At 35.5% G+C, this 13,200-nt stretch overlaps 1 protein-coding gene across 3 annotated transcripts in view; it reads right to left on the bottom strand.

Annotated features, from left to right (window-relative positions):
• The window catches only part of MICU1 (mitochondrial calcium uptake 1), a 238,544-nt gene that overhangs the window by 149,934 nt on the left and 75,410 nt on the right, over positions 1-13,200 (bottom strand). For all 3 annotated transcript variants that reach the window (XM_077778570.1, XM_077778572.1, XM_077778571.1), the window contains exon 4: positions 4,487-4,649. In XM_077778570.1, the coding sequence (XP_077634696.1) occupies positions 4,487-4,649 (163 nt within the window). The remainder of the gene's footprint in view (positions 1-4,486; positions 4,650-13,200) is intronic.

Raw genomic sequence — 13,200 nt, 5'->3', positions numbered from 1 at the left:
AATATTCCATTGTATGTATACACTATACTTTGTTAATCCATTCATCTGTTAAATGACATTTGGGGTATTTCCACTTTTAGGGTACTGTGAATAGTATTGCTGTGAATATTCACGTACAAGTGCTCATTTGAGCACCTGGTTTCAATTCATTCAGGCTTATACTAGTAATGGAAGTGTTGGGTTATATGGCTAATTCCATGTTTCTGAGAAATGGCCAAATTGCTCTCCACAGTGTTTGCGCTATTTTACGTTCTCACCAGCAACATATGAGGACTTTAATTTCTACACATACTCACCAACACTTGTTTTTAAATTATGGGTGTGAGGTAGTATATCATGGTTTTGATCTGTATTTCCTTCGTGATTAATGACATTAAGCATGTTCTCATGTGCTTATTGGCCACGTGCATATTTATTTGGAGAAATGTACATTCAAGGCCTTTCCCATTTGTTAATTGAGTTGTCTGTCTTTTTGTTGAATTATAAGAGCTCTGGTAGTTTGTATGTGTCTAGGAATTTGTCCATCTTTATCTAGGTAATCCAATTTGTTGGTGTACAATCCTTCATAGTATTCTCTTATAATCCTTTTTATTTCTATAAGTATGTAGTAATGTCCCCACTTGCATTTCTGATTTTAGTTATTTTATGTCTCTTTTTTCCCTGGTCTAGCTAAAGTTTCCCCTCAATTTTTTGGATCTTTTCAAAGAACCAAATTTTGTTTTGTTGATTCTACTGATTTTCTTTCCTCCATTTATTTCTCCATTAACTTTTATTATTTCTTTATTTCACTATCTTTGGGTTTTGTTTGCTCTTCTTTTTAGTTCCAACATCAGATTTTAGGAAACTGATTTGAAATCATTCTTCTTTTTAAATTTTGGTGTTTAGAGCTATAAGTTTCCCTCTATGTACTGCTTTCGCAGCACTGCATAAGTTTTGTTAAGTTCTATTTTCTTGTTCATTTATCTCAAAGTATTTTCTAACTTCTCTTGTGGCTTTTTCTCTGATCCAGGGCTTGTTTAAGCATATGTTGTTTACTTTCCACACATTTATGAATTTTCTAGTTTTCCTTCTCTTACTTATGTATAGTGTCATTCTATTGTAATTAGAAAAGATACTCTGTAGGATTTTAATCTTCTGAAATTTATTAAGATTTATTTCATAGCCTAACATACAGTCTATTTGGTCTGTTCTGGAGAATGTTTGATGTGCACCTGAGAAGACTGTGTATTCTGCTGCTCTTGAGTGGACTGTTTTATAAATGTCTATTTGGTCTAATGGTTTATAGAATTAAGTCCTCTTTCTTCACTAACCTTCTGTCTAAATGTTCTATCCATTATTGGGGCGCCTGGGTGGCTCAGTCAGTTAAGCGTCTGACTTCGGCTCAGGTCATGATTTCACGGTTTGTGGGTTCAAGCCCCGCGTCGGGCTCTGTGCTGATAGCCAGCTCAGAGCCTGGAGCCTCTTTCAGATTCTGTATCTCCCTCTCTCTCTAACCCTCCCCTGTTCTCTCTCTCTCTCAGAAATAACAAAACATTAAATATTCTATCCATTATTGAAATGGCAGTACTGAAGTCTCTATTACTAAAGAACTATTTCTCCCTTTAATTTGGTCAATGTTTCCTTCATACATTTTGGGGTATGTCATTTGGTATGTATATACTGATCATGCTTATATATTCTTGATGAACCAATCCTTTTATTAATATATAATGTCTTTGTCTTATGTAACAATTTCTTACGAAAATCTACTTTGTCTGATATTAATAGAGTCATCTCAGCTCTCTTTTGGTTACTATTTGTATACTTTAATTTTCAACCTACTTGTGTCTTTGGATCTAAAGTAAGTCTCTTGCAGACAGTATGAAGTTAGATCATATTTTTTTCTACTCTCATTCTCTTTTAACTGGAAGTTTGATTCACTTAACATTTAAAGTGATTGCTGATAAAAAAAAAAAAGGGGGGCGTTGCCTGGGTGGCTTAGTCGGTTAAGCATCCGACTTTCGCTTAGGTCATGATCTCACGGTTCGTGGGTTCGAGCCCCGCGTCGGGCTCTGTGCTGACTGCCAGCTCAGAGCCTGGAGCCTGTTTCAGTCTGTGACTCCCTCTCTCTCTGACCCTCCCCTGCTCATGCTGTCTCTCTCTCTCTCCTAGAAATGAATAAAACATTTAAAAAAAAAAAAGGGATCTGTTTCTGCCATCTTGCAGTTTGTTTTCTATATGTCTTACATAGTTTGGTCCCTTGATTCCTCCAATCTTACCCTCTTTTATGTTTAATTTTTTTTGCATGCCATTTCTGTTCCCTCATTTCCTTTTCTGTATATTTTAATTTTTTTTTTAAGGTTTTTTTTATTTATTTCTAGAGAGAGAGAGAGCGTGAGCAGGGGAGGGTCAGAGAGAGAGGGAGTCACAGACTGAAACAGGCTCCAGGCTCTGAGCTGGCAGTCAGCACAGAGCCTGACGCGGGGCTCGAACCCACGAACCGTGAGACCATGAACTAAGCGAAAGTTGGACGCTTAACCGACTAAGCCACCCAGGTGCCCCTTTTCTGTATATTTTAAAGTTATGTTCTTAGTGTCTAGCTGAGGGATTACAATTAATCTTAAATTGGCAATAATCTAGTTTAATCAACATTAATATACTTATAACTGTTGTTTTAAAATTCTGTCTTTTAAATCATAAAGGGAGCAAAAAGTTGTTACAAAGCAAAAATAAAGCAATACTGGCNTAGAAATAAATAAAACATTTAAAAAAAAAAATAAATAAAATAAAATAAAATAAAAAAAATTTTAATGTTTACTTATTTTTGAGAGAGACAGGATGAGCGGGGGAGGGGCAAAGAGAGAGGGACACACAGAATCCAAGGCAGTCTAGGCTCTGAGATGTCAGCGCAGAGACTGATGTAAGGCTCGAGCTCACACACCATTGAGATCATGATCTGAGCTAAAGTCTGGCACCTAACTGAATGAGCCACCCAGGTGCCCAAGCAATATTGGCTTTTATATTTCCCTGTGTGGTTACCTTAACTGGTCTTTATTATTTTTAAATTTCTGAGTGACTGTCTAATGTCCTTTCATTTCAGCCTAAAGAACTCCATTTGGCATTTTTTGTAGGGTAGAACTATGAGCAATAAACGTTCTCAGCTTTTGAATGTCCTAATTTCTCTTTCTGGGACTTCCATTACGCATCATACTTGATGGTGTCTCTCATTTACCTTGGGCTCTGCTCATTTTTAGTCACTCTTTTTGCATTCTGTTCCTCTGACAGGACAGTATCAACTAACCTAAGTTCTGTGATTTTTCTATCTCCCTTCTCAACTCTACTGTTGAACTGTTCCCAGTGAATTTTTTATTCAGTTTCTATACTTTACAAGCTCAATAATTATTACTTGCTTCCTTTCTATGATTCTTATTTCTTTGTGGGTATTCTCTATTTATTAATGCATTGTTCACCCTGTTTCCTATAGTTCTTTGTCTACAGGTTCATTTAGCTCTTTGAGCATATTTAAGACAGTTGATTTAAAGTCTTTATCTAATAAGTGCAATGCCTAGGTTTCCTCAGAGATAGTGTCTGTCCTTCTTTTTCTTCTATTGATGGGTCACTTATTCCTGATTATTGGTACGCCATGCAGTTGTTTTATTAAAGAATGAACATTTTAAATATTATAATGGGGTAATTCTGAAAGCCAGATTCTCCCTATATCCCAGTGTTGGGTGTGGTCTACCTTGTTGAGGACTATAGTCATTAGCGTTCAGTGATTTTTTTTTTCCCAAAGTGTTTTTTTGCAAAGGTTGTGTTCTCTGTCACGTGTCATCATTGAAATTTCTGTTCTACTACCTAAATAGTCAACAAGACTAAAGACTAAAGAGAATTCTTTGAATGCTGGAAGCAAAAAGAATGAAAAAACAAAGCACAAAACACTATTTCCTAATGTTTGCAGATTGGCTCTGAGCTGGGGACCTCCTTTAATTTTTAGCTAGACCTCCTACATCTCTGCCTTGACTTTCACTACTTCACTGCATGGGGCACAAAGATCAGCAAGAGGTACAAGCCAACTCAAGTCTTTTCCAAGCATATGTCTGGCCTGGGCATGGGTGCTGCACTCTGGATTTCCAGGTATATGCAATGGTTCTTCAAAGCTTCTATACCTGAAATGTCTTTTCTCCAAAGTCTCTTCCCTTCTAGGCTTTTTAGTCTGTCTACTGCCTGTCCCATTTGCACTCACTTGGCCCAATGAGAACAAGTACTGTATGTCTTTAAATCTTTCCAGTAGATGATACCTAGGTACAATCTCCTCAAGCCAGTATCCAGGTTGAAGATTGGCTCATGACTGTAGGCTCCTCTTTTATACTCTTGAAGACTGGAATAATGCCTGACATTCAGTCACTACATAATGAATATAATTACTGCATGGACCTATAATGTTTAGGCAATACAAAGAACATAAAAAATAATATCATAACCTCATTTTTAGCACTTTAGCACTTACGTTCTGGTTGTTTTTCATTAGGTGTTATAGATCGCACAAAATCTTGTGGGGTCATAAACACTTCAGATTCGCCAGGTTCATTGATTACTTTCAAGGTGGCAAAATATCGGAAGATTTTGTCTGGTGTGGAATATGCTCGAATCCTATTCTCATACTCCATCACCTGAAATTAGAAATTCAGAGTGTTATTATATTAAGCAATTCTCATTTTCATATAGATTCTATCTTACTTTTGGAGTTATTTTATTACATCTTTTTTTCTATAACTGAATTTTTTTATATTAGGCATAAACTAGAATTTCAAAAACTTTTCAACCTTTCCCCTTTGATATAACTGGAATTCATATTCCAGTTGAGGAAATGCTTAACTTTTGTTTAGAAATTTTTGCAAATAGTTTTCTAATTTCTTAAATCACTGAAAGCCACAAATTTGAAAATATCATATAATAATTCAGTATAATGACATATATATGGAAGCCTATAGATAGATTCCTAAATACTAAATTTTTAAAAAGGATTTAATTTCTTAATTAAATGTAATTTCTTAAATCTTAAAACAAGACAAAATTGGGAGTTCATAGGTATAAACAGCTAATAGTTTTTCAAACACAAAGTACATTAAATAACAACATTAAAAAAATAAAATTACACAACATGGAAACTCAATTAACAAGTCTGAAGCAAAAAGCCTTTTACTTTTGACTATAAAATTAAGAAAACTGCTGGAAATCCTTTACATGCACCATATTTATTTTTATTTTATTTTTTAAAAAAATGATATTATTTAGAGAGAGAGAGTGTGTGTGTTACATGAATGAGGGAGGGTAAGAGAGAAAGAGAATCCCAAGCAGGGAGCACACTGATGCTAGGGCTCAATCTCACCAACCATGAGATCAGGATTTGAGCCAAAATTCAGAGTTGCATGCTTAACCGACTGAGCCACCCAGGCACCCCTACATACTCCATATTTAGAAAATAGCAGAGTTGGGAAGAATACAAGTAAATACCTGAATAGTAACAAAATCAAATATGGCGTATATTAAACTAAACGAGTATAATTTTAATAGGCCCATTTTTTAATCTGGCATCTAAGCTGTGATTCTATGGCAACATAGAAACACTGTAATTCTTCATAATCTTCTTTTACAAATGTAGGTATAAGAAAAATCTTTTTTAACAAAATACCAGCTACAAAGCACTCTGGTGAAAAGATCTCTCTTGTACCTGAATTTTAGATGTTGAGATAGCTAAAAATAAATAGTAGCTTATAAATAACTAGTAGGAAATGTGTGAAGGCAATACAATCTAAAAATCCAATAGTTCAATGTCTAAAAAGCAATTTGCTAATATTAAAAAAAATTAATGTTCTTAATTCGCCATGTTAACACAACTAACACTGTACCTGCCACTCCTGGATAAATGGTCTCTTTGAGATCACTGACTACAGCATTCAAGAGTGGTCTTAATTCCACTACCTGATATGCTTTCAGCAACTAGGAAAGGACCTCTAATTTATAACTATACATGAGAGAAATCTTCCAAGGCTAATATGATTAAAATCTGAGTACTGTTCATCAAAACATTTTGCATTGTGGCAAACACACTAAGCCTTAGGACATCGATACAAGTCTTAAATCAAAGGCACTTTATATTATATAACAACTACCTGCTGGATAATACTGGCTTATAGAAGTAATTTCTTCTTATAGAAAAAATAACTGGGGCGCCTGGGTGGCTTAGTCGGTTAAGCGGCCGACTTTCGCTTGGGTCATGATCTCACGGTTCGTGGGTTCGAGCCCCGCGTCGGGCTCTGTGCTGACTGCCAGCTCAGAGCCTGGAGCCTGTTTCAGCCTGTGACTCCCTCTCTCTCTGACCCTCCCCTGCTCACGCTGTCCCTCTCTCTCTCTCCTAGAAATAAATAAAACATTTAAAAAAAAAAAAAGAAAGAAAAAATAACTTTAGGACATCAGTATTCTCTTTTTAAAAAATTTTTAATGTTTTTTTTTTAATTAACTTTTGAGAGACAGAGAGAGACAGCGTGAACAGGGGAGGGTCAGAGAGAGAGGGAGACACAGAATCTGAAGCAGGTTCCAGGCTCTGAGCTGTCAGCACACAGCCCGACGCGATGCTCGAACCCACGAACCGTGAGATCATGACCTGAGCCAAAGTCAGACTCCCAACGGAGTGAGCCACCCAGGCGCCCCTAGGACATCTGTATTCTTGTTCTTCTTAACAACAACAAAAATAATCAGTTTGTAATGTTTAGGGCATAAGCTGTAGCTACTGCCAAAGATGTTTTTGTGAACTAAAAACTTAAAGACAGAAAGACAACAACTTAAAAGTCAGTAATTTTCAGAGTCAAAACCAGATTGTTGGTTGTTGCAAGTCCCTAAATTATATTGCTGAATATTATTAGTTTTGGTTTGAAACTATAGGTCAAGGAAAGTAATAGACTTTTCGCATTCTCATACTGTTATAGTTGAATACAGACATACTGTATAGTACTTAGTTTACTTTTTTCACTTAGCAATGTATCTTGGAGATCACATCATAACAAATGATATAAATGATATAAAGCAGTCTCCTTTTAAGTGGCTATATTCAAAGGAATTCTAACAAACTGTTTCATAAAGCATTTGGAATACAGCACCTAAGATAAGAAAGGCTTAGAAGCCAAGATATATAGAAAACTGTTGAAGGATTTTGAGATGGTTAGCCTGGAGAAAAGATTTACTAAGGTAATTATAATAGTTACATTCAATCATTTACTTAAACTGGAACTTCATGTTAAGACAGTTTTCTTCAATAAAACTGCTTGTCCTAAAATCAGCTCTAGGGTTTAATTTTGGCACAATGCCTAAGGAAAACCAAGACTATAATATCTTGAGGTCAAGTGAATGCAAGTAACTGTGAACCCCTCCGGTGGGCCCTGATGTCAGAACTCATGTAAGCTTTGAATTCAGACTGCAGCCAGACCTTGGAAAAGATAGCAGGCAGAAAGATCTTGTAAATAAATTAGTGTCTGGCACACTTTCTTTCAAGAGGTGATTTATAACACCCAATCTGTACCCCAATAGCTGTCTTCCATGTTAAGAACTCCCTCTTTCTTTCCATCTAGTGAATTTCTGGCCATCCATAATAACAGTAATCTATTATAGGATGACCTCTTGAAGTTCTATGAAATTCCAAGCTCTATGACACCAGTCTCACTGAATATAAAGCAAATTAATTTTTGGCAGCAAAATTAAGGAAACTGCCTAATTAGAGGAACAAAAAGAAAAGAGAATGAAAAGAATGAAGATAGCTTAAGGGACTATAGCACATCATCAAATGTCCAAAATATACATTAAAAAGGTCCCAGAAGGAAAAAGAATGAGAGAAAGAGGCAGGAAACTTATTCAAAGAAACGATGACTGAAAATGTCCCCAATCTGGAGAAAGAAACAGACATGGAGACCCAGGAAACTCAGAGTTCTAAACATGATGAATCCAAAGAAACACACATTGAGACACATTACAGAGTTTTCCAGGAAAATAAAAGCTGAAGGAGTTCATCAACACTAGATCACTCTTACAAGAAATTTTAAAGGTAATCTCTGAACCTGGGGTGCCTGGCTGGCTCAACTGGTAGAGTATGTGGCTCTGGATCTCAGGGTCATGAGTTTGAGCCCCATGTTGGGCACAGAGATTACTTAAACTTAATTTTTATGAACTTTATAAAAAATATTTTTGAGAGAGAGAATATGAATGGGGGAAGTGTAGAGATGGGGGGCGGGGGGACAGAGGATTCAAAGCAGGCTCCACACTGACAGCAGAAAGCCCAACATGGACATTGAACTCATAAGCCCTGAGATCACGACCTGAGCTAAAGTTGGATTCTCAACTGAGTGAGCCACCCAGGTGCCCCAATAAACTTATTTTTTTAAAGGTAATTCCTGAACCCAAAAGAGACAGCAGTATCAGCAAAACCTATAAAAATGTAAAACTCACTGGTGAAGGTAAATATATAGTTAATTTCAGAACACTCTAGTTTTGTAATGGTGGTGGGTAAATCACTTCTCACTAGCATGGGGATTATTTAAGAAGTATTAAACATAACTTTAATAATCTGTAAATGGATAAACAATGTAAAAAGATATAAGCTGTGATATTAAAAACATAAAATATTGGAGGTGTATAAAGGTAGAACTTTTGTATACATTAGAAGTTAAACTGTTATCAGCTTAAAATACTGGTACAAGATATTTTATGTAAGACCCATGGTAATCATAAAGTAAAAACCTATACCAGACACACAAAAGGTGAAAAGAAAAAAAATCTAAGCACACTATTACAGAAAATGATCAAGTCACAAAGGAAGAGAACAAGAAAGGAAAAAAAGGGTAAAGGAATTACAAAACACTCAGGAAACAAACAACAAAATGCAATAGTAAACCCATTTCTATCAATAATTACTTTAAATGTAATGGATTAAATCTTGCAAAGAAACAGAATGGTGAAATAAATTAAAAAAAAAACAAACAAACAATACCCAACTATATACTGTACTACAAGAGGCTCATTTCAGCTTTTAGGACACACACAGGCTGAAGTGAAGTTGATGGAAAAAGATATTCCATGCCAATGGAAGCCAAGAGAAAACAGGGGTAGCTATATTACCAAATAAAATACACTTTAAGTCAAAGACTATAACAAGAGACAATGAAGAGAATAATATAATAATAAAAGGTCAATTCATAAATAGAGTGTAAGATTTCTACATAGTTATGCCTCCAACATAGAACCTAAATATATAAAGCAAAATTGACCAGAACTGGAGGGGAAAATACACAGCATTATTTATAATAGCCAAATTATGGAAGCAACCCAAGTCTCCATTGATAGATGAATGGATAAGGAAGATGTGGTATACATATAGCAGCAATAAAAAAGAATGACATCTTGCCTTTTGCAACAACATGGATGGGTCTAGAGGGTAAAATGCTAAGTGAACCAAGTCAATCAGAGAAAGACAAATACCATAAGATTTTCACTCATATCTGGAAAGGAAAAAAGAGACAAAAAAACCAGACTCTTAAATATAGAGAACTGATAGTTACCAGAAAGAAGGGGGGTGGGGAGATGGGTTAAACAAGTGATGGTGATTAAGGAGTACACTTGCTTTGATGAGCACTGGGTGATATATGGAATTGTTAAATTACTATATTGTACACTGAAAACTAATATAACTGTGTGTTAACTAACTGGAATTAAAATAAAAACTTTAAAAGACAAAATAAAATAAGAAGCAAAACCAAATACAACCCCACAAAAACCAATTCAGTTAAACAGGCAGAATGACCTAAATAGATATTTTTACAAGGAGGACATCCAAATGACCAACAGATATATGAAGAGATGCTCGACATCACTATCAGGAAAATGCAAATTAAAACCACAAGGAGATATCACGTTACACCTAGTAGATGGTTATCAACAAAAAGAGAAAAGATAACAAGTATAGATGATGATATGGAAAAAAGGGAACCTTTTTGCACTGTTGGTGGGAAACTAAATTGGTTTAGGGAAAATAGCATGGAGGTTCCTCAAGAAATTAAAAATAGAACTACAACATCATTCAGAAAACCCACTTCTGGGTATATAGCCAATGGAAGCTAAATCAGTACACTGAAGAGATATCTGTTCTGCCACATTCATTACTAGTCACAATAGCCCAAGGTAGGGAAACAACCAATACAGGTCATGGAATCTCTAGGGACTCCATATAGCCAAAACAATTTTGAAAAAAGAAGAATAAAGTTGGAGGACTACTACATCCTCATTTTAAAACAATACAAAAAAAAGAAAACCCACAGTTATCAAAAGAATGTGATACTGACATAAAGACAGATATACAGACCAATGGAATAGAATAGAGCCAGAAATATGCCCTCACATATATGGTCAAATGATTTTTGACAAAGGAGAAACAACCATTTAATGGATAAAGGATAGTATTTTCAAGTGCTGGGAAAAATTGGTATCCACATGCAAAAAAAAAATGTTAACCCTATCTAACCCCACATTAAAAAATTAACTTGGATCAAAGACCAAAATGAAAGACCTAAAATTATAAAACTTATAGAAGAAAACAAAAAAAGCTTTATGACATTAGATTTGACAACAATTTCTTGGATATGATACGAGACACACAAGCAACAAAGGAAAAAAAGACAATGTGGACTTCATCAAAGTTTTTAAATTTTCTGCATCAAAAGATATCAACAGAGTAAAGAGGTAATCCAGAGAATGAGAAGAAATTATTGCAAACCATATATCTGATAAGGAGTTAACAAACAGATTATATAAAGAACCCCCTAAAACTCAACAATTAAAAAAAACAAAAATGGAGTTTAAAAATGGGCAAAGGAGGTGAACAGACATTTCTCCAAAGAAGATATACAGTTGACCACTAAGCACATGCAGAGCTGTTCAACATCACTGATCATCATGGAAACGCAAATGAAAACTATACTGAGATATCACTTCACATCTGTTAGGATGACTAATATAAGAAGAACAGAATATAACAAGCATTGGCAAAGACATGAGAAAAGTAAAACCCTTGCTGGGGCAATGCAAAATGGCACATCACCATAGAAAACAGTATGGGGCTTCCATAAGAAAATTAAAAATAGGATTACCATATGATCTCGTAATTTCACTTCAGAGTGTATACCCAAAGAACAGAAAGCAAGGTCTCAAATAGATATCTGTACACCTACATTCACGGCATCATTTTTCATAGCAGCTACAATGTGGAAGCCATCCAAGTATTCAACAGTGGATGAATGGATCAGCAAAATGTGGTAAATACGTACCCTGGAATATTGTTCAGCCCCCAAAAGTAGGAAATTCTGACACATCCTAAAACATGATGAACCTTGAAGACTTTACATGAAGTGCAATAAACCAGTCAGAAAAATACAAATACTGCATGATTCCACTGGTATGAGTTTTTTTTAGCATTCAAAATCATGGACAGAAAGTAGAATGGTAGTTGCCAGGGGCTGGGGGAAGAGAGTAGTAAAGAGTTACTATTTAATAGGTATATATTTTTAGTTTTAGAAAACAAAAACAGTTTTGGTGATGGATGGTGAGACAATGATTACACTCTATGATGAACTGTATACTTAAAAATTGGTAATGTGGTAAAAGTTTTTTTAAATTTTTTAAATGTTTGTTTTTGAGAGAGACAGAGACACAGTGTGAGCAGGGGAGGGGCAGAAAGAGATGAAGACAGAATCTGAAGCAGGCTCCAGGCTCTGAGCTGTCAGCACGGAGCCCAACACAGGGCTTGAACTCACAAATCATGAGATCATGACCTGAGCCAAAGTCAGATGCTTAACCAACTGAGCCACCCAGGTGCCCCTAATTTTTTTTAATGTTTATTTATTTTTGAGGGGGGGGAGCAAATGAGTGAGTAGGGAGGGGCAGAGAGAAATGAAGACAGAATCTGAAGCAGGCTCCAGGCTCTGAGTTGGCAGCACAGAGACCAATAAATGTTATGACTTAACTGTTTTATCACCATAAAAAAAAATTGGAAGAAAAAGAAAAGAGACTCTAGGAGGTTAGAAGAACTCATGAGAAAAACTCTTAACAGGTATGTACACCTGGGTGGCTCAGTCAGTTGAATACCCGAATCTTGATTTCAGCTCAGATCATGATCCTAGGGTTGTGGGATCAAGCTCCACACTGACTGTGGAGCATGCTTAGGATTCTCTCTTTCTCTCTCCCTGGCTTACGCTCTTTCTCTCTAATAAAATAAAAATATATAACAGAATAGCACAAGATATGCAGCATAGGTTGTGAAGATCCAACATACATTTAAGACGAGTTGCTAAGGAAATAAATGACAGTGAAGCAATAGTAAGCAGTACATGAGAATTTTTCAGAATTCAGGACTTAAAGTTCTAGAGGGAATAATAAAGTTAAAAATTTTTAAATTAAAAATCAATCAAATGAAACTAGATAAAAAATATAAATATTAAATAAAAGAGAGAAGCATGTACAACAATAGTATAGAATAAACTGAGTAACAGCTCTTTGCACCTGAGAATTTTTGTTAATTAACAATAAAACACGCAAAACCACTAGGCTATGCATGGCATCAATAAATCACAAACTAAGGGCAATGGTTTACCTCTGAAGAAGAAAAACAAAATGGGATTGGGGAAAGTATACAGAAATGTATTTTTTTTTAAGTTTATTTATTTGTGAGAGAGAGTGCGTATGTAAGCAAGGGAGACACAAAGAGAAAGGGAGACAGAGAATCCCAAGTAGGCTCTGCACTAACAGTGCAGAGCCCAATGTGGGGCTTGAATCAACAAACTGTGAGATCATGACCCGAACCAAAATCAAGTCAGACACTTAACTGCTTGTGCCACCAAGATGCCCCAGGAATGTATTTTTTATATTCATTTGGTTTCTTAAAAAAAAAAAAACTGAAGCAAATATAGTCACATGTTAAAACTTGACAAAGATGAGTGATGGATACATGATGTTCATTACAGTAGTCTCTATTTCTTTCTACTGGAAATATGACACAAAAATCAAGAGAATATAAAAGATCAAAACCAAAAAGTTTAAGTGAAAAGTAAGGATGAGCCTGTGGAAGATGGGGCAGTTTGGTACTGCAGGAAAAGAATGTGAATGGGAAAAACAAAAACAAAAACA

This window comes from Crocuta crocuta, unplaced genomic scaffold, assembly GCF_008692635.1.
Source record: "Crocuta crocuta isolate KB4526 unplaced genomic scaffold, BGI_CrCroc_1.0 scaffold167, whole genome shotgun sequence".
Taxonomy (NCBI): Eukaryota; Metazoa; Chordata; class Mammalia; order Carnivora; family Hyaenidae; genus Crocuta; species Crocuta crocuta.
This window is presented reverse-complemented; position numbering and strand designations above follow the sequence as displayed.